We start from the raw sequence: 23,047 nt of genomic DNA on the forward strand, positions 1-23,047 counted from the left end.
CAAGGCTGCTGGTAGTAGGATGACTTCTTTGTAGTCTACTAAGCTAGGTTGTATAAAGTTGTTGTTTTCAGCTGATTTCTCAATTGACTGTTGAAGGCTCGGATCCATTGCAGTCAGTCTGTTCTCTAGGCTGGTAAAGTGTTCCTCTTTTCCTATTTAAAGTTTGTAAGTCTGTAAATATTTTGTATAAAGCTGAAGGTAGGCTGATGGGTCTGTAATCCTTGAAGCCTCTTTAAGTTTCCTTTCTTGCATATCGATATATCTTGTTATTTTTTTCAGCTCACGAGTTCCGTGCAAAGTGCACAATGAGCATTTTTTTTTTGTTTCACTGCCCCAAGAAGCAAAGATCAAAGAGGTTTTCCTTTTTTTTTACCACTTCTTGGTTTACAGTGGTTTTAGCAATACTTCACATGACTAGGTGTCAGCATCCGTAGTCTATAGCATTCCTGCCGACAAAGTCTGTTCATAAAGTTTTCCACTACTACTTGGAATTGCGCAAAACATAGCATCCTTTCCCTCAGGTGTAAAAACATCACGAACCAACTTACCTGATGAGGAAAAATGATCCGTGCGATGGACCTGCAAAAGTGATCGTATACTCGAAAGCAATAGAAAAAGGGCGAGCACTAGAAATGCATGAGAATTCATATGCACAGAGTTTAACCCTATTGCACGTGTCGTGGTGGTGCGAGCCGCGCTATTACATCTGGCCTTCCAGTCGCTCTGAAAATGGAAAACGTTGCAACTTGAAACCACTGTGCTTGCTTTGCCATCAAATGAAGGATCAAAACCTATACAAAACACAGCACGTAACTTGTTTCTGTACTGATTCATCTTTACTGATCCTAGAACCAATTTTTACTTTTTTGTTTAGCTGTGTATGGTTAAGTATTGCCTTGTTCAGTTCATAGCAACGTGCCCCTATGCAATGCCTGCAGGGCTTTTGGGGTGCTTGAATAAACAGGTAAAATCTATGTGACCACTAACACCCATCCGAAGTTTCAAAATAAGGCAGCGCCTCCGAGAGCCAATATCTCCACCAGGCTAAGACAGTTTCACATCATTCCCACAGTGACACCTGTAGATCTATGCTGAGAGCGCAGAATGACATGCCATTGTGCCATGCTCTTGTCTCGAGAGACATTCTAAACTTGCAGATGGGGCATGAGTCTGCGAAAACACAGCAACACTACGAGCTTGCTAAAACACTTTAATGGGTGAACCTCCAACTCTGATGAAGCTTAGTGTCTGAGAATGACGAAAATTTTGTATATTAAGCACGAGATCTGTTGCTCTTCACTGCGAGGACTAGTAGCAGTTGCCAGGAGGCATTCGTTCCGATGCCCTAATTGCATAGACTGTACACTGCTGAGATGAAAGAACTGTAGCAGACAATCTGCTGTGTTTACAAGGCTACTACGTAGCCGACGCAAGTCTTCTCAAAGTCGTCTTTTTTTTTTTTTCTGCTGGCGAGAGTCCAGCAGGTGCAGTTCTGCCACCCCACTGAGTTCAGGAGCACCCCGCACAGGTCACAGAGACTGTTCTTGTCGCAAGAGGACAAAGGCCAGTTCTTGATGAGCAGAGGCCATCAGAGTTCGCACGCAAAAGACACTTCACTGTGACACATTCAGCCAACTCCGGGTGCCACACACAAAGCACACACTTGCGGTCGATGTGCACGCAGTGTTCCAGGCCAAGACAAGAACCAAAAGATGTGGTGAAGATGAAGTGTGTCACATCTCACTGTTGACGCCACTCATGTTCACGATGCTGGGGTCAAAGGGCTGCCCCTTGAACGGCGACCCGTCCTTGTCCCAAGCCTCGCGGAGCAGGTTCTCCACTTTCTGGAAAGAGACGACGCGTGGAATTCGGCTTTTAGCAAAGGCAGGCGACAGAGGGAAGTTACTGTATTATTTGTGTGAACATAGAAATGTTCCAGCCCTCCAACACTTAGAAAATGTGTTGTGCACAGGGCTCACGGACTGGAACGCGACAATTTAGGGCTAACAAACATACTGTACAGCACCTACAGTGGACTGTACAATGCGCATACAGTAGACTCTCGTGAAACGGAACCTGAAGGGACCAGGAAAATATGTTCCACTTAGTGAGATATGAACAAGCTTGCAGAATTCAAGTACGAAACCAATCTTATTTGAGGCAGTTCTGTTTTGACAACGATTCCGTCTCAGATTTCAGTTTATTGAGTGTCTACTGTACTTTTGTTTCCACCATCTTCAGTTCATGTCACATGGACATAATTTCAACTTGAACACTCACATCACTTACATTAATGGCAAGATTAGTAGCAACATGACTAGTTACGTTGAGCAGTTGTGCATACCAATCGTTATACGTAAAGCTTTTATGACGTGTTTCAATCCGTGAACATTGTACACATCAGTGTACATGATACGATCTTATTTTTCTTTTAAACCAGATATGATGAGTGATATCTTACACTTCGGCTAATTTTGCTTTATGATCTATTGATATGGTAGAACGAAAGGTGGGGAATGGTTCCAGGGCTCATTTTCTTTGTTAGACAGAACTAAGAAAGTTTAAAAAAAAATGCTGTAGTGGAAGCTCTCGCACGCCTTACTGGCAAAAGTGAAGCCAGTTTTTGCCCACCCTTTATCTCAGAAACATGCTCATTTCATGTGGTGCCTGCTTAGAGGTCATCAAGTTGATTCACTCTGCTAATGTACATGCTAGGTTAATTCTAAAATACCAGATCGTTGTTCCCCACAAAAGTAGTGCACTGAGATGAGCATAGATGACTTCATCTCTAATAAAATTTGCCAAGACTTACGTTTCTTGAAGAAACCAGTAACACAAAGATGCACATTTAGCAGTGTCTGTCTGGAAAACTTGCCATATTAAATTTGTAGGGTGTAGGAGAAGAACGCTCCATTAATTTTGTTTTTCACTCAAAGCTAGTGTTTTATCATGCCCCTACTAAGATGGTGCCTGCGACCCCCATGGCCGCCATCTTAGGGCGGGTACGGCTTTCCTCTTGAGGCATACTTTCCACTACAGCAATTCTTTTTAAACCTCCTTAGACAACGCCTAATGAAACCAACAGACAATGAAGCCAAGGAAGCTACAGGGGACATTATTTGTAGTCTTTTAACTGTGGTGTAGTTATTATGATATAAATGTAAAGAAATTAAAGTTTAATTTTTTAAAAGCGCTAAATGTTTCCCAGCTACTGTGGCTTGTTTTTCCATGGTCCCACGAAAGACACATTCCAGGAAATCCTACTCTACAAAGGCATGTGTGCACAACGCAAGTGAGAGAAAACTAAATTGGTAGGGAGGTAGTTTGGGCTAGTTGGTGTTGGGTTAGTAACGAGGCTGAAGCGCTAAAAGGAAGACGATGACTAGGGCAGGCAAATGACAGCCACTAACTTGCAACTGAGGCTTATTGCACACAACAGAAAAAATATATAGTATACACGAAGGGAACCATGGTGCTGAACGCAAAGATCAACACCTGCAATGACTAGAAGCTTTAAACAACTCACTCATTACGCAATTCAAATCATGTGACGCCTGGTTGTTATTAGATGCGAAGTATCTTAAGGTCGAGCTCAATCCGGTGGTGGTGGTGGTGGTGTGCGGCGTGACCACCCTTACTGCGCATGCGCATACCCTCTCCACACACCTCCTCTCCACTCCCCCTCTCCCCTCCCCCTTTCCACTCTTCCTCTGAAACGCGGGCTAGACATGCTGAAATTCTCTCCTGCGATACGCCGCGATGAGCTCGAGCGCATGCGTGTCCCCTCCCCCTCTCTCTCCTATGCTGCCCCCCTCTCGCCCGCCTGTCGACCGCGTTCCCCGCTCGCCCAGTGAGAATTAACGGCCAGGCTACATGGAAGATACGACGCGCGTAGCGTCCCTCTTCGCGTTCCACGACGCGAGGTCGGTAGCATGCCCAACGAACGCCAACGGAACGCGATCGTGCAAGTGCTCCGGCTTCGCATCGCCTCATGGTCCCCTTTAGCGGGAGATGGTGTAATTTTTTTACTCTTCTACCACACTACATTACATCTGTTAACGAGATTCCTTGCCCGACATGACGCCTGTATAGGGTCTTTTTGCGAAGAAGTTTCAAGCAATGGCGTGGATCTGTGATAGAATACTCGACTGCCACGCAGAGGGCCCAGGTTCAAATCACATCTGATCCTGGATATTTTTTTCTCATTTCACATGATACTGGTTATGGACTCCGACAGTGGTGGACAACTGCACTACCAAAATCGGCTGGTGAGATCTCATAACAGGTTTCGCTGTAAAGCATTAATTCTTTTGCGCTGAGGGTGACAGAAGGTTTGCTCAAACAAAAACCTCCCTCCCGTTTCATCTACGCAGCTTCCACGATGATGCGGGTGCTGTTTGTCCGCCCCAATCCACGTCATCCTTTAGCACTTCACCCTCGTTGAAGGGACACTAAATTGAAACAACGAATAGGCTTAGATTGATAAATTGAACTCCGAGAACTGTAATGTCGTTAATTTCACCATCATAGGTGTATTTATAGGGGAGAAAATCAAGACCAAAGCTTAATTTTTAAATTTCGCACCGAAATTATTGCGCGTGACGTCACGGATTTCAAAGTGTATTTTTGATATTTTTTTTTTGGCGACAATGGCTCAACGAAATTTCCTGAAACTTGGTATGTTAAGTCTATAGCCCCTTCAGAGGGTAGTGTACTTTATTTTTACTGATTAAGAACTACGTAGTATATGCCGTCATGATGTTCCGTGCGGGAACTTCAAGGTGGCGTCACCACACATATTTGCTTTCGCACGTCTTCCCCCTTAACAAGCGTCTTCTTGTGGCAAGCATGGTGATTTTGGAATTGTGAAATAGTGATTTACTAACAGTATGAGAGAAATCGTTTTTCTCTTTGGTGTCCCTTTAATAATCAGAAATTTAATGAGAATCGAAGGCTTATCGCTCGACCTCTTCCTGGGGCGTCTTGCGTCCGGCCTGCTTGAGGAGGCTGTTGTAAGTCAGCTCCTGGATCTTGGCCTGGGACTCTGGGTCCAGATCCTCGAAGGGCTTGGTCGGGTCGATGGCACGGATGTTGATCTTGGGCTCATTCACGAGCAGCCGCTCCCACCACAACTCGGTAGCTTTCTCCAGATTCACCTGGGAACGGACAAGGGTCGGTTACAGAACACCAAACGGTATGACCTCAACAAAATATAGTAACACTGGTTTGAGCAGCAGAACTGAAAACGAGGGACAAAGAGTAGATTGACAAGGACGTAGAATAATTGAAAGCTGGGCCAGTTGGTGACAGTTCTTGAACATATTGAAACACAGTGCAACCACGATGCGGACCAAAAGAGAAGGTGCTGTGGTTTGTCCCCCCTTCTCTCTTGGTTCGCGTCGTGGTTGCACTATGTTTCAATATGTTCCAGACAAGGATGTCGCTGTACTAACACCTGAAATTTTTTTCTATGCACGTGGCTAAATAAATAGCCAAAAATGCACAGTCACCAACAGATATCCAGCGGTTATTGGTGCCTGGTGTCATTTCCACGAACTGGTTTTTCACGTGCCAGAGAGATACGTACTTATATGGTTCGTTGATGCCCTGATTCCTAGTGCCTGCATTACTACTGATATCTCGACCGAATCAAATGCCTTCTCGTAATCTATGAAGGCTATATATAGGGGTTGGTTATATTCTGCGCATTTCTCCATCATCTGATTGATAGTGGGAATGTGGTCTGTTGTCGAGTAGCCTGTATGAAATCCTGCTTGGTCCTTTGGTTGATTGAATTCTAATGTTGTCTTAATTCTATAAGCTGCTATCTTTGTAAACAGCTTGTAGACAATGGACAGTAAGCTGATCAGTCTGTAATTTTTCAAGTCCTTGACGTTCCCTTTCTTGTGGATTAAGATGATATTTGCATTCTTCCAAGATTCTGGTACCCTCCCTGTCAAGAGACACTTCGTATACAGGGTGGCCAGTTTTTCTAACACAATCTATCCATCGTCTTTCGACAGATCTGGCGTCACCTGACACGCACCAGCGGCTTTGCCTCTTTGCATTCCCTCCAAGGCTTTCTTTACTTCCCATGTCGTTACTGGTGGGATGTCCACTTCCTCTGGGCTACTACTACTACTACTTGCATTATCGTCCTGGTTGCTCTGGTGAGGGAGCGCATTACTGGCTGTGGTCACCGGTGAGGCCGCACCCCAGGCTTCTTTTTATGCAATTCCATCATCACACGGATATGTATATATATATATATTTATTCCTGTGGGGAATTGCCCAGCACTGGGATTTGAACCGCAATCCTCTTGCACACGAGGCTGATGCTCTACCTCTACGCCATCGCTGCATCACGGGTACAGTAGAACCTCGTCGATACGTTCCCGCTTGTACGATTTCCCGGCTCCTACGCTCGAAATCGCGAAAATTAAAAATAACCCAATACAGCTGTGTGTAATACGTTCCGGTTAATAATACGTTCCCAGAAAATACGATTATTCGGCAGCAACGTTCAGCACCGCGGGAAACTGCGGTTGTATCATACGTTTTGTAGTCAGAAACTCCCATTCAGGCGTGCAAAAAGAGCCCTCTCTTGCACTTGTGAAGCGCGAAGTGGCAGACAGCCGCCGCGCGGCGACGGCGGCGGCATGCCTTTCCCCCTCCACGCTTTCTCTGCTTTGCTCAACTGTCCCCTCCGCGTCTCTTCCGAATTGCTCGATCGTCCCCACAGTGTCTTCTCCGAATTGCTCGATCGCCGCGCTCTGTCAACCACACACCGACCCGAAGGCAGGCGGCGACGCTGGCCGTCAAAATCTTCAAACGGCTTGCCGCGGAAACGCACATGCCGCCGCCGCATCGCCACCGCTGCACAACACGCCGCGACCCGTAACCATAGCAACGCCGCCATTGTGCCCAGTAAATATGGCCGATAATTTTCCCCACACTTTTCTCCCGGAGCGCATTCGTTTTTGGGTTGCTCCGCCCGGCGCAATTCCAGTCGGCGTATTTCTCTGGCTGGGCAATTCTGCCTACCAGCGGGCCGTCAGAAGCTGCCAGAAGAGATTTGTTCTGAAGATATCTGGGAGGTTTCTGGTTATCAGACGTCAAAACGAGACGATGCGCGCTCGCCGCCATCTTTTTGAGGACTCGACAGATCGCAGTGCGGGCGCTTGGGGACGTCACCTTCGGTTGTTATTACGCCGGGCGTTATCTTTTAAAGCCCGTTCCGCCGTGCAAGATGGTGCGATTACGAGTGGTGGCGAACATACCAGCGCATGTCTCAAGTTAAGACAGAACGCAAACTGATCAGCGCGAGTGTGCGACGTAGTATGCGATAGCCGCGAACAGCTGTCGCTTTCGGGGACGCTTATCACTTTCGCGAGATTTCGCATATCGTGTTGTACCGCGATTGTTACATGCACTGCGAAGAGTTGAGCTTGTTAAGCCTTTAGCGAGGCGGCAGTTTTCTTCACGGACGGGGCAAGTCACGCGTGATCTTGCGAACGTATGTACGTGATCGCACCCCAAATGCGTATGCTCGAAGATATCACTTCTGCTCTTCGGCAAACCTAGCCCCATATTTCCAAGCGGCAATGCAGAAAGAACCGACGCTCATGCGGCGCAAAGTTTCGCCTGCTGACACGGCGGTAGCGTTTCTTTACGTTTACGCTGGTTGTCCCAGAGTTCGATTTTGCAATATTCGGGTTGTCTCGGGATTTCAATGCACGTGACCACGACGTTATTTTAGGTCAGGACCAGAGCTAGCTGGCTGACCTCTGGCCGCCAGCGAGATGCCAGGAGTTTGAAAATCGAAGAGTCCCTCCATGTTTTTTGAGAAATAAATGTTTTTTGCCCTTGCACCTCAATATGGGCTTGTGAGCCTCAATTTTTACTGGATTCGGATCGTACGTTTTCCCGGATCGTACGTTTATTTTCCGCGTTTTTTTCGGAAACGTATCAACGAGGTTCTACTGCATAAACATGATGAGTGGTTTTCAGCGCAAACGACGAAAAAACATAATAATAATAATATCTGGGGTTTAACGTCCCAAAACCATGATATGATTATGAGAGACGCCGTAGTGGAGGGCTCCGGGAATTGCGACCACCTGGGGTTCTTTAACGTGCACCTAAATCTAAGTACACGGGCCTCAAACATTTTCGCCTCCATCGAAAATGCAGACGAAAACACAGAGAAGAAAGAACACGAACACCAGCACTGTCGTTTGCGCTGAAAACCACTCATCATGTTTAACACAATCCAACTCGCCCAAATGTCGCTTCTTCTCTACTGTATAATGTGGCAGCAGAAAGCACAGGACTGGGTTCATTGGCGGAACATGGGAGAGGCCTTTGCCCTGCAGTAGGCGTAGTCAGGATGATGATGATATCTTCCAGACCAACTCGAAAAAAAATTTAGGGCATGTTGAGCATTTCAAGTCAGTCAATGTCAAGCTGGCATTTCGCTCACGAACGTTCGACGTACCATAACTTTTGTTCAAGTCAGTCTAGAACATCCATTTTTGTTGTACTGCATACAGTTTCATTTCTAGATTATTGTGATATGCCAATTTCCTTTGTAACAATCTCGATTTAGGAAAAATATTGCCCCCCAAACGGCACATCATACCGTATATTGCCGCATATAAGTCGACTTTTTTTTTAAAAATCAGAGCGCCAAGTTTAGGGGGGTAGGCTTATATGCGGATTCCTACATGAAAAAGGGGGGGGGGGTAAAAAAAACAAACGTAAGGCGACCAGCGTTTATCAAGGTTATTACTATTACTTTACGCCTTTTTTATATCCATATTATAGCAAAACCAATTAGAAGAAATATATTTTACCCATTTCCTACGTACGGTACTAAATGCTCTGTTACGGTACGGTGGATCAACACGGCGAATGCAGCCTCCAGAGATCCGATCTTGCACGTGCGAATCTCGGAGGCCGGACGGAGAGCTTCGGCTTCGGCATGGGCTTTGGATCGGCTCGTGACCTGCGTCGGAGTGCATTGTGGGCCTGCGCCTGCGCCCCTGCGCGTTGATTCGATCTGCTCAGGCTTAGCAAGCTCTCTGCTCCTCTTTCGGTGGTTTTAGCCCTCGTCGACAGATCCGCGCATCGAAATGGCACCTGCTCATCGGCGCAGCTATAATGCCGCATTCAAGCGAAAAGTGATTCTTCACGCCGAATCGTCGAGCAACCTGTCAGCGGAACGTGAATTCGGCGTCTCGGAAAAATGTGTGCGATGCTGGCGCCAACAAAGAGATAAACTTTTCGCGTGCGCTGGATCGCGTAAATCGTTCCGGGGACCGAAGGAAGGGAAGTACCCTGCCATCGAAGAGGCTGTCGAAAAATGGGTCAGCGAACAGCGGGACAAAGGCCTGAGTGTGTCCTACGAGGACATTCAGGTGAAGGCGCGTAGTGTTGCGAGCGGTCTGGAGATCACCCGCAGTGAATTTAAGATTTCTAAGAAGTGGGTGACAAATTTTATGAGTAGGAACGGGCTGAGCCTAAGGCGGCGCACGACTGTCTGTCAGAAGCCACCCGAGGAGTTTGAAGAAAAAAAAGAAGCCTTTTTGAACTTCGTGAGTGAACGGAAGGCGCAACACGCCTTCACGCTCGGCAGATCGGCAACGCGATCAGACACCTGTCTGGTTCGATATGCCGAGCAAACGGACCGTGTCGGCTAAAGGTGAGCGGCAAGTGCGCCTGATGACGACGGGCAACGAGCACAACCGTTTTACGGTGATGCTGTGTTGCACCGCCGACGGCCACAAACTGCCACCCTTTTATCGTCTTTAAGCGGAAGACGATGCCCAAGGAGAAATTCCCCCAAAAGTCATCGTTCGCGTCAACGAGAAGGGGTTTTTCACCGAGGAGACTGTGCTTGAATGGTTCCGCCTCGTCTGGCTCCGGCGCCCAGGCGGTCTTCTCAGGCCCAAGAGCATGCTTGTGCTTGACTCGTTCCGGGGTCACATCACGGAACGTGTGAAGAGAGCCGTGGCTAACGCGGATTGCCAGTTGGCAATCATCCCGGGTGGCTTGACTCCTGTGCTCCAGCCACTCGACGTGGCACTGAATAAGCCATTAAGGATCGGGTGGCGTCACTCTACAAAGACTGGATGGACCAGGACGACAAGCCCCAGACGCCGACGGGGCGTGTGAGGCGGGCTCCTTTGAGCACTGTGGCACAGTGGGTGTCCGACGCTTGGTATGGGCTGGCCAGACAGCATGGTGCGCGAAGCTTTCGTGAAGTGCGCGATCACGACTGCCACATGAAGGCTTAACTTGTAATTTGCCGGCAATAAATTTTTTCTTTGTCAATGTGGCCAATTTTTCAAAATAATTCATTTGCAGTTTTTTTCCGGATTTCGGGGTCAAAAGTTGGGGGGTTCGTCTTATATTCGGAGTCGACTTATACGCGGCAATATACGGTATATTTTATATTTCAAAAACTATGTATTATACTAGAAAAACAATTGCACGTTTGAAATCTGCCCACAAATACACAGAAGCTCACGAACTTTCACAAAAATTTATCAAAAAATAAAAACAGAACTGAAGTGCCATGCCTGCTTAAAGGGGCCTGGCAACACCTTTCGAAGTAACCATCAAATGGCTTCATAAAGGAGTTTTAGATGCGAAGTATCTTAAGGCGGAGCTTAATCCGGTGGTGGTGTGCGGAGTGACCACCCTTACTGCGCATGCGCATACCCTCTCCACACACCTCCTCTCCATTCCCCCTGTCATCTACCCTCTCCACTTCCCCTCTCCCCTCCCCCTTTCCACTCTTCCTCTGAAACGCGGGCTAGACATGCCGAAACTCTCTCCTGCACAACGCCACGATGAGCTCGAGCGCATGAGCGTCCCCTCCCCTTCTCTCTCCTCTCCTACGCTGCCCCCTCTCGCCCGCCTGTCGACCGCGTTCCCCGCTTGCCCTGTGAGAATTAACGGCCAGGCTAGATGGAAGATACGACGCACGTAGCGTTGCTCTTCGCGTTCCACGACGCGAGCTCGGTAGCATGCCCAACGAACGCCAACGGAACGCGATCGTGCAAGTGCTCCGGCTTCGCATATACTCATGGTCCCCTTTAGCGGGAGATGGTGTAATTTTATTGCCTCACGAATCGACTGCCCCAAAAATTTTTAGAATTTGTCAAGTACGAGTTCATTTACAGGGATTTGTCGCACCGCTTTAAGCGCTTTCTCTCTCCTTTCGTACCAGCGAGTGCGTTGAAATCTACGCAGTGGGGAGGGGGGGGGGAGACAAGAGGGCAAGAAGTTACGCCCGTTCGCGTCATGACTTTGAGCACTTTTTTTTTGCTTTGAACTTGCAGCTTACTCTCAATGTGATCGCGAGCAAGTGCGCGGGAATGTCGCAGCATCACGCAGCGGCCATGCTAACCATGCAGCTCACGATGCTCAAATCAGCCGATAGCCAAGGACTCTGGGTTGATGGCGCCATTTGTCGAGAGAAGAGGGAACGATTTCTAGCTGACTTTGAGAATTTAACTGTAAATTCCAGGCCGCGTGCTGCGCATAATGTTTGGCTTACATGTTCTCAGGAACCTCTGCCACCGATCAGCAGCGTTTTCTGACCATGCTTAAAAAGTGTCGCAGGGGGGCCCTTTAAGAGGACAAATCCTACAGCGAAGTGTCCTGCATTATTCATGCTCACCAGTACGTGGTCTCCGGGCACAAGAGTCCAGATGCACTCGTCGAGCTTCACGCGGGCGTGCAAGTCGTCGTCCACGTGCACCGACCATGTCTTGGTTGCCAGGTCCAGTAACTCCACCTTGAGGTGGTTGGTGTTGATGGTCACGCGGACCTGGTTCCGCGTTGTCACGTCGGGACCGGCCTACAGAAAGCCACAGGCATCGGAGTTTCACAAGAAATTGAGGTTAGAAGCTTCCACTCTGCAGTTATACAATACAGATCGCGGGCTTTTTTTTTATGTGGTTTTGTTAGGCAATTAGGCATAGCTTCACTAAGAAAACGTGCTGTAGTTCATTATATTGAGTTGGAAAGGTTGATTATTTTGGGTCTTTGAAGGACGAAAATTGCAAACAAAATAGACTTTTTCAAGCACATATTTACGAAATCAATAGCTATTTTTAGCACCAATCTGTAATGTTTCTCGCTTCATTGTTTATTATCTTTCTTCATATGCTTCACAGTAAAAGACTACACAAACTTTCAGCCATTATCTTTTTCTCAGAACACAGCTTTTGGCCCCTTGTTTGTGGCATCAATATCTTTGGACCTAGGACTGCTAGAGCTACAATTTTTTTTGCAGCATAAAGCTATATAAGCAGGGTAGGCAACACTGAGAGTAAATTTGTAAATTATGGCTCCACGTCTTTTAATGTTTAATTTTAAATGTTCCTCATATTTTATGTGCAAACACCGAGTTTCATTGTGCTGTAATTAAGAAATTGGAGAAACCCTGAGAATACCAAGAAAGAAAAGAAAAACTGTGTTAAGAAATAACTGCTCTCTTTCGAATCTGCCTGTTGCACCGCACTCCTCATGAATTCTTACATATATCCATGTATTAATACGAACATTGTCTTGAATAGATATATTTTTATTGTTCCAGCAAACAAAAGAATGCAGTTACCAGTTATCTCGGAAACTACTTGATCTATTTAAGGTATAATAAAATATCTAGAGCCAGCTCAAGAAATTGAACCAAGATGCGCAGTTTTACCTATGTTGGTAAAAAAATAAGTAATGTTATTTTTACGATCCATGTTCCTCCTTAAATCGTTTACCCCTCACGGCTCTTGCAGCTCCTGTAATCCAGCTTCTCCTGTATTCCGGCTCTGGTGCCAGAGGAACTCTGTTTCTCTTGAACACGAACAAGGGTGAACATTATTCATTTGATATCCATACGTGGAGAGTTGAACCTGCTCTGTTCTGCAACAAGTTACACCACCATGCTGTTTATGTAATTCAGCTAGCTGGCTCACTGTGTAGAAGGTGCAATAAATGTCCTTTCGTACATTTGCACTGCTGTGCTGCACAGTGTCCCCTGTTCTTGGAACATTTCAGACTGCAGACTTCCCTAAGCCTAAATTTCAGTGAGTGGCAATGAGTGCTATTCTTTTGACATTTCTTTATAGTGTAGGCAAGATCTCAGAGAAAATCTTTTCATATCTGAAGTTTCCGCTACACAACTTAAATGCTGACCTTTCTGAATAGCACATGCGTTACTAAACATGAGTGTTCAAACGGTGATATTTCTCTTGGGTAATTACTTTCGAAGATCTAAACAGTCAGTATGTTTCACTTTGAAGCAGCAGTTCAAGAAGCTTACACTTGCTATACTGGGTTACAACCTAAGAAAAGATGCTGGCTCCGCCTACTACTGTCGCTGTCCCTCCCACAGAGAATTAACATAAATGCTCCTTCAGACTGTTGACTTTCCCATACAGATACACGTTTGTGGCGCTGGTTTTAGGTCGGAAACTTGAACGTCCCTGTAAATTTCGCAAGGGATTCTGACATTGCTACTCAACCAAACTCAATGTTTTAGGTAGTAACAACGAACCTTTAATTATTAATCTGCGTAGTACTTACATTAGCCGAGAAAAAGTACTTATGGTTTGAGCAGAAACTAGTGAGCACTACTGTCTTTCGCAGGTGAAGGACAGGCACCTGCGGTTTTATGGGCGGAGCTTACATTTTTTCTTAGTTTGTAATCGAGTATAGCTAACTTTTTGCATTCATTTGGCAGTATACATTTCATTATCTCATCTAAGAACATATCCCGCTTTCTGTTCTTGGGTTTCATACCTTGACTCGGACGTCGAGGTCGTGAATACTCTGGCTCCAGCAGTAGTTGTCGCGCATGGCGCCATTGTAGCTCTCAGGATGACTCTGGAACTTGGCCTGGACGCTGCGGATAGACCGTGAATGCTTTGAAAATCCCTTACAGAGTTTTGTTTTAACGCTGAGCATGTCAACAACGCAAAAAAATGCAGCTGCTTAAAAGGCCCTTAAACCACTCAATCTTCAAAGACGAGAGACTGGTTTCTTTCTTGCCTTCAGTACATTTCCTATAGGCTCTATCCTCTCCTCGCCACTGATTTCTTCAAAAAACTTGTGGATAATGTCAGCACTAAGCGCTGAGACTATCAGCATATCAGCGCTTTTCGGCTAAACACTGATATCTTGCTTGTGCAGTCAGAAACGCACAAAACGAAGTGAAATCAGTTGATGGCACACGACAGTCATGCGAGATAAGCAGAACAAGCGGGCGACGGCATGGCAAAGCAGGGTAGGAGACAATTCACAACTGATATTCTTTGTATAAGGACCAGTTGAGAAGTTCTTTCTTTATGAAGTCATGTGAACAGACTGCTGGCGTCATGAATTGTGCTGAAAAGATGGGAAACACCAGGAAAGAATAATGCGCCCGTTCTGTGTACTTTTGGACATCGTTTTTGACCCTTTAGCCCTCTGAGACGCTGATAGTCATGTCGGCTAGTGGCTCAGAACGAGCAATATTAAGGTTTGGATGAATGAACCTCCCGCGTAATAAATGTGCCTTAAATCATTTAACTTCATTTTGCAGTGCATTGTTACATATGATCCCTTTCCTGAAGGCTACTACCGTGTTTGACGAGCTGTTCGAAATGCCGTTTCTCGTGAGCCATGTCAAAAGTAAATATTTCTTTGCTTGAAATGGACGTAACCTAACACGAAATTGCGCTATATGCCTAGCCTGATATTTTATTCTACCGATGACTTGTTAAACACAACCTGAAGGGACCCGGAAGATATGTTCCATTTAAAGGGGTGTTTCTGACAGACGAACAGGGGTGCAAGAATTCAAGAATGAAACCAATCACGTTACAGGCAGTTGTTGCAATTAAGCAGCAATCCGATTAAAGATTTCCATTCACTGAGAGTCTCCTGTACCTATGCAACAACAGAACATGAATTACTCCAGGGCAAAGATATTTAATTACAATTTAACATGAATTGCTGTAAAACACATGAAGTAAAATATGAAGTCATTTTTGTTGCACTAAAGTATTCAGCACCTTCAATAACTCTGTAAATAAGACACATTTACAGAGAGCTCTTCATCAGTCGCTTCCAAAAGGGTTCAGAGGCCCCTCATTAAGTCGGAGCATTGCAAACGAACAATGTGCGCTGCACAGATCAGGTGCACGCAATTTTGCACAGTATAAAAGGCCCCTGCCGATATTCCGAACTGGTGGCGATTATATTGTGATATGCAACCGGCATATCACAATCACCTGGAATAAAAGCTGTATGCAGTAAAACAAGAATGGAAGTCCTAAGATCATCTGAACAGATCTAAGTTGTGGTATGTTGAACGTAGTGACCGAAAACCTTGCTTGACGTTGACTCACAAATGTTCTGGATCGATTTTGATAAAGCTTGCCGAGTTTATATTTGTGTACTGGTTTATAATATGCAATTATTTTTCCAGTACAGCATGTAATTTTTTATGTATAAAACACTGTATGCACATTTTTTGGGAGCATTGTTGTTCCTAAACTGAGGGTTTTAAGAACTAAATCAGCATGCCACAACAATTCGCAATGAGGGGTATATGCAACACAATAAGAACAGATGGTATAAACCCATCTGAACAAAAGTTCTATTACATTGAACATTCGTGAAAGAGTTGATGTCAAGGGGGAATATTGCTCATGGAAGTTCAACATACCATAACTTTTGTTCAAGCTGGTTTGTAACATCCATTCTTATTATATTGCATACAGTTCTCACTAGAGATTATTGCGACAAGCTTTGTAACTTCCTCAGTTTAGAAAAAAAAAAAAGAACTGAACCCAGAATAGCCCACGAAATGTGGTACAATTACTTCCCTACGTGAACGCAAGCAACACACAATCAAATTGGTGCTATTCCCTGTGGAACGTCTTTTTACGTTAACTGGGATGGCTTTGACACAATGCACGATGGCGATTTGAAAAATGAGAGATCTACGCTTCCGTGTAGTAAAAGGGGGTGACCTGCTGCCCCTTGACCCCAGAATTGGAAAATGAAATGTAAGGGATCATCAAGTGAGATATGTTTATGTTCGCTAGTGCAACCCAACACTATGGCAGCTAATGTGACTAGCACGCCAATGTTTTCTCTGCCTACTCGCGTTGTTGCTCTTTACTCACAAGCACCTCTTTCGCAACAATTTTTGACTGCATCTTTCTCCTACTGCTACTTTGCCTCTAGGTGGCACTGCTTGTGAGGATACAGCCCTGAAAGCAATTGGACAAATTGAGCATTCACGCTTGCGTGCAAGAAAGATTTTACTTCCCATAAATGGGGCAGTAAAGGGGCTCCAACATCTTTTTTTACACCTCCCAAGCAAGATCGCCTGTTCACACAGAAGGCCGTGATGACCACATCTGGCGAATATCACAGCGATGCGCGCAGCACAGATGCTCCATTTCGAGAAATGATTTCCCCGCCTCCATCCAGCACATGCCCGGTCCTCCTCGTCCATGAAGTGACGTAAACCTTCCCATGGTCAACTTTACGTAGCACCAACTACATCAATTGGTCCTCTGCACTATGAAACAGCGCCTTGGCTCTGTGGTGATGCGGTTTTGGCCACGCAGTTGTTGCTTATTTGTTTACCTCCCCAGTGCCTCGCGACACCACACTTTCTCAGTGCGCCGCTATGACAAGAGCAATACGTGGAAGAAGCCTTGCTCAGTCGTTGGCTACGTGCCCACTGCGTAAATGCTGATATCAGGTTGAGTTGCCGAAATGGCCGCAACCATTACAACTGGCTAAGCCTACCCCTCTTCGTGGTAGAGAATAGTGGGAAGGCCGAGCAAAAAACCGGCTAAAGCGGGTTGTTCTATACCCTGTAGCTTCCTTATTAGAGCACTTACATTCGCAAAATTCTAGCGGCAGCATGTTCACATTGTAGGAGTGGGCAGGTGTCTGTTCACTTACGGATCGTATTCGGGGCCATCGTTCTCATCTCCAGCCTTCGGGGTGCTAACGCTGGGCCCATCCGCTTTGTCGTCTTTCGTGGGCTCAACGCTGTTGGCATCACCCTTCTGAGAGCACTGGGACTTTGACTTTGCTGCCGCGGGGACGGTCTTCACCGGTTCGGCTGCCACACTTTCGCTCGTCGTCGAGTCAATCGTATCGTCCGAGGTGGTGGTCTCGACTTCCACTTCGGCTGCGATTGGAACCGGCTCTGCAAGCACAACCACGGAGAACATCACAATTTAAAATTTGAGCGCGAAGGGACAAGGACAAAGACGAGAAAAGACAGGACGAGGGCCTTATTATTGAAGCCTTCCACATTAAAAAAATGAGAGAGGCTTGCACTAACCAGCCATCAACATCCCTGACAAGGTATATGAATACCTCCTTAGCACATATCAAGTAGTTTGTCTCGGTTTGGGGGTTCTGTGCCTATTTCCTGCTTTAATTCTCTGTTCTTTACTGATACTTTATACCGTGTGATGTTTGACAGCATACTTATTTTTTTTTGCAATCGTTTATACCATGTCTCATTCGCATCAATAAAAATTCACTTGTGAGTAGGTGCTCGTCCAGACTTCTCTCGTCTTTGCCCTAGTCCCTTTGCACTTACACATTGAGTGATGCTGCCATATGAACTCGCCAAACTTTCCATTCTGTTGAATATCATAGTGCCGCGACGGCAAACTGCAACAAAGTTTGACTTTGACAAAACCAGTTGCGAACGAGCACAGTAATAAAGATAGTTGAGCAAAACTTGATATTCGCGAGATGGTGCACAGCTTTTGAGAACATTAAAGCACTAAAATGGACATTCGCACAGACATCTGTGCCTCTCAATCTATGTGAATATCTATTTTTGAGCTTTAAACGGACACTAAAGAGAAAAAACAATTTTTCTCATATCAGTAAATTGCCCTTCACAATTACAAGATAACCATGTTTGCAGCGAGAAGACAACTGGTAAGCAAGAAAAGTGGCAAAAAGAAAATGCTGGTGGCGAAGCTACCTTGATATTTCCGCACCAAACGTCATGACCTCATATATCTTTGATGGCATCTAAAAGGTTCTACGTAGTTCCTAACCAGTAAAAATGAAGTACGCTGCCTTCTGAAGGGGGCCATAGACTTAAAATACCATGTTTCAGGAACTTTGGATGAGCCAATGTCACCAAAACACGAAAAAATATGCTTCATAATCCGTGACATCACGTGCGGCTATTTCGGTGCGATTTAAAAAAAGTTTGACCTTCATTCTATCCTTTTTGATGAACTTATGATGAAATCAATGACGTTAAAGCTCCCAGAATACAATTTATCAATCTAAACCGATTCATTGTTTCGCTTTAGTGTCCCTTTAATGTTCTCCAAAACAATAATGACTGCTGGAGTTTTACACGCGAAAACTGCGATATGATTACGAGGCACACCATATACTGGGGGACTCCGGATTAATATTGACTTACTGAACGTGCACCTAACGTTTCTTTAACGTGCAGCTAAATCTAAGTGCCCAGATGTTCTCGCATGTCGTGCCCCATTGAAATGCAACCGCCGTGGCCGGGAATTGAACTCTCGCAATTGAGCGTAGCATCCCCTTTTGCACCCCTATGCTCATGCTACTGATCACAACTTTATGCAATGCGCGTTAAACAGGAAGTCTGCAAGTATTGTAGGCATACCTTCGGGTTGTGCAACGACTGGCGCAGCAGCGTCTTTCTTCTTTTGTGCTTCATCTGCGAGCTTGTTGTACGACTCGAAAGCCTGTAAACAGGAGGAAGCAGGTTATCAATGTGACGTGCTAAACTTCGAAGTCCTCGTCCTCCCCTCTAAAAAGCGGCCTATCCCGAACAGCATAATGTCACTTCTAGGGGGCCAGTACTGGTGTAATTTAAAAAAAAAATTTTTTTTTTCAGTTTAGGTAAAGGCGTCTATTTCTGTTAGGTTTTCCTGATGCAAGCACTCATATTCAAGAGATTAAAAATTTGTTACAAAGATTGACCAACAATTACCCTATCTGAAGGCAAGATTTTTTTTAGAAGGTCTAAACTAAAATTTCATCACCGTTAGCCTCTGAACAGCAGAACTGCAAGCATAAGTCAACCCTCGATTATTGGTCATACTTACAGCAGGAAAAAAACAAACAAGAAGCAAGGAACACCGACACAACGCCATCTCTGCTCAGAATTTTATGTGCTCTTTCACACATGCATAAATATGTAATCGTGCTGACTCATCCAACTACTAATGGCTACAGCTTGAATTTGAATTTTATTATTATCTTTTTTTGCGCAATGTTTTTAAACACTGTGTGAGCCCTTAGCCCTAAGCTAGTATGGGTCTAAAAAAGTAACATTTTTATAATGGCACTTCGATAAGCGCGACTAAACAAAGTTATATAACGTCAACTATTGAATAATCAGTAAACAAATGCTACGGCACATGAAATAACTGCACAAAAAAAAAGTTATAGCACAGGTAAGAACATAAAATGAAAAAAAAAGGAAACACCTGTATACATACTACAGATGCGAATTAGTTGTAGACTAACTGGTCACTTCATGAAAAAGTATGTTTACTTCTTTTCAAAACGTCAAATACTACCTAACCCTGCAGGTTACATAGTTTTTGTATAGAAGTAGATTTCCCAAGTTTTGCGCAATTTTTTTTCCACATCCGCGTTTGAATACACAAACAAGAAGACATCTGAATATGCTTACAGCTCTAACGATACTCCTTGCGACACCAGGAGAAAATCCAAGTTTGTCAGACGGGGAGGACTTGATGCGGTAGAAATCGGTGCTGAAAAAAAAAAAAAGAAGAAGAAGAAAGCAGTTGTGAGCAGCAAATGAGTATACACCCAGTGAGTGGCACAAAGCAAACATACCGAGCTTCGTTGTCAAAGGGCCCCTAAACAACCCCTCAAAATAAAAAGGTGCAGCATGCTGTTCTCTCCTGGCATTTCCCATCTTTTTGGCGCAGCTCGCGATGGCAGCTCTGATCGCGTGATGTCATGAGGAAATAAGCTCTCGATTGGTCCATATACGAGAGGTATCAGTAATGAATTGTCTCCTACCCTGCTTTGCCATGCAGTCGCTTGCTCGTTCTGCCTTGTCTCACGTGACTATCGTGCACGATCAACTCCACTTCGTTTTGCGCGTTTTCGACTGCGCCAGCGGAGATAACAGTATGTAGCCGGAAAGCCTGATAGGCTCAACACTTACTGTTGACATCGTCCACACGTTTTATAAAGAAATCAATGACGAGGAGTGGTAGCGCATGTAGGAAGGGTAGCGAAGGCGACAAAGAAACCATTCTTTCGTCTTTGAATTTGGAGTGGTTTAGGGAATGCAGAAACCCGGGTGTAGGCCGCCAGCTACATCAAGTGCGAGACTAGACCAATAAGAGAACGCTGTAGAGGAAAGCTAGAGGGCCGTGCACTTAGATTTAGGAGGAAGTTAAAGAACCCCAGCTGGTCGTAATTTTCGGGGCCCTCCGCTACTGCCTTTTCTGAGCAGGTGGATAGTGGCGTTGTTGCTTCCTGTAGAGAGCAAGCAGTGACTTGGAGAAGGCTCCAGGAGGCACCTGTCCGCATGGTACACTACTCAAAGCTACCCCAGCAACTTCAGCAGGGGCTACAGACACTGCCCAAAGACCGCTAACACCCTGTACCCCATGGTATGGGGATGCCGAAACAACCCAAGCTTCCTGCCCATGGATGAACAGAGCATCCAAGAAAATCTGAAAAAGCAGTGGGAGGCGTTGCTGACGTCGCTAAACCCTGAGGGCCAGATCTGGGTGGTGGACAGGGCTCGGGCATCGGTTGCAAGCCATGGCTACCTGGTATAAGGAAGGCACCCACCTCTGGGCAAAGTGGAATGCGCACCTGATCATACAATAAAGCTTAATTCTCTCTCTCTGCTATGGCATCTCTCATAATTGTATCGTGGTTTTTGGGATGCAAAGCCCCAACAATTGTTATTATTCACGCTGTTAGAAATGCACGTGCTCAGGGGAGATCTTGTGACTCAGCTTCGTTTTGCACCGCAAACAAAGTGCCAGGTTACAAAACGAATGACAATGGAAGATAGCGTTTGTGGGGCTCATTTATTTCAGAAGCTTCTAAACGCGTCTATTGCAGTGAAGCTAGATATGGCTAGGTTCTGGATGATCGCGTCAGTAGACGAAATGATGTGTAGGGCAACAATTTGCGGTGAACTGATTAACTCGACTAATCCAGAGCTTCTGCGTCGAAAAAATGGACACGACATAAGTAAACGTAAAGGTGTCTGATTTCTCCTACATGGCAGAATGATGTGAACAATTCTGCCTCGAAAGACGAGACCAGTTGCGTAAGAAACGAACGCCATGGCATTTTTATACTTTTGAAACGGGATTTCTTACGTACTAGAGGATTTGATTCCGAGACCGCCGTTGATGAAATAATGCGCCTCACACGCAATAGAAGCACCGGCATATTTGAGTGTATGTCTCTCTATTTGTTGGATACAGTCAATAACGATGATATAAATTCACCACAGCTATATTCACCGTACCAGACCCACAAGTCACAGCTTCGCGGGATTCGATCTTCGCAGTATCGGAAGGGCTCGGAATTTCTGCGCGAGGCCGTCGGGATGCCTCGCGCAGATAGTGTGATAGACAATTTGCATTGCCTATCACACACCACCAAGAAGGGAGCGGAAAGGTACGGGATTCGCGTCGTGTTTTCAGCACCACGCAAACTCAAGAATCTTGCTTTACACTGCAAGAACTGCGACAGCATGTGCTGTTTTCCTCAGCTGCAAAAAAACAAAATTCCTTTCCAAGGCAAAAACAAGAACAGATAGCGATGTCATCGAGGATTTCTTCACTGCAAGAAGAGGTGACACTTGCCTTAGCTCAACCTCATTGTCATTATCACGAAAGGAAATAGATTTCTTAGGTGGTCACATTGCGACCCGTCCGGATTCGTAACGCGCACGCGACCTTGCCACCATTTCGCAATCTGTAAGGATATCGGTGCGAGTGCTCTTTGTCAACTTTTATAAATGTTGTATCTTCAAGAAATAAACACAGGTGTAGGTCACCGCTTCGTGTGTGTGCGCGTTCTATGTTTCTAACGTGTTGTGCTCTTCGCGCAGTTTAAAACATTTCCTCAAAATCGATGAACCAACTAGCCCAACAACATGCCTTACAACATTACGTGAGACCTTCTGAAAGCGGGCTTAGCCGACAGTAACATAGTGGACGGCACAGCTTACAAAGCGACCAGTCGATCAGAAATGCTGTTCCAGAAGTAAGCACACCTATTGTCAGCTGACAAAGCCAATACACTCGACCCTACTATATGGCGACACCGAATTCAAGCTACCACTGGAATGCTCACAGAACTGTCGACTCAGCTAGTTAGAGCGAGTCAGCTCGAGTGCGTAACGAATAATCTACCCATTAAACACCGGGGTGCCAAGATTTGTTTGGCAGCTGATATGCGCGTAGTAATCGGACTGCGGTGACCGGTGGAGCGCAGCTAGCTTATCACTCACCGGCGGTAGAGGAAATCGAAGATGGCGTCGAGGAACGGATATATCTGGCCTTCGTTTGACAAGATGCCCATGAGGGCAGCGTCGTAAATGCCTCGCCGGGAGGCATCCATCGCTAGCAGGCGCTTGTCCGCTCGTTTTCAATCGAACGCCATTAATACCGGAAGCCGGAAGTGTTGCGGCCGAAAGCGCCAGGGGCGCAGGCGCGCGGACTTGCTGACGATAGCATTCGCGCTTCCCCAAGTGGAGTCTACCCCACCGTGGTCTACCCCAAGTAGTGCTACATTGCCCCACAATCAAAAGCATAGCCTTTGAGATGCGTAATTTTCGCACAGAGAAAATCGTCGCAATTTTTTGTGGGCTGATGTTGATCTTTATGAATGATGTAAAGTCGCGTTCAATATGACTTGCAATGCGGCAGCGCGTGGCCTCATGAGTTCAAAGATTGCGCATGGTTTCAACCTGTTTTCATTTCAGCACCGAGTGTGAGAA

General features: G+C 45.7%; 1 protein-coding gene across 1 annotated transcript; it reads right to left on the reverse strand.

Annotated features, from left to right (window-relative positions):
- Nucleotides 1–1,194: 1,194 nt before the first annotated feature.
- Nucleotides 1,195–22,729, reverse strand: LOC119400218 (nudC domain-containing protein 3). Its single transcript, XM_037667221.2, has 8 exons — nt 22,559–22,729; nt 19,733–19,814; nt 18,695–18,776; nt 16,975–17,224; nt 13,810–13,912; nt 11,690–11,869; nt 4,968–5,156; nt 1,195–1,844 (listed from the first exon to the last, which is right to left on the reverse strand). The coding sequence occupies exons 1-8, from the start codon at nt 22,666–22,668 to the stop codon at nt 1,734–1,736; spliced, it is 1,107 nt and encodes a 368-aa protein (XP_037523149.1). The 5' UTR covers nt 22,669–22,729; the 3' UTR covers nt 1,195–1,733.
- Nucleotides 22,730–23,047: the final 318 nt, after the last annotated feature.

Source organism: Rhipicephalus sanguineus, chromosome 7, assembly GCF_013339695.2.
Source record: "Rhipicephalus sanguineus isolate Rsan-2018 chromosome 7, BIME_Rsan_1.4, whole genome shotgun sequence".
Lineage (NCBI taxonomy): Eukaryota > Metazoa > Arthropoda > Arachnida > Ixodida > Ixodidae > Rhipicephalus > Rhipicephalus sanguineus.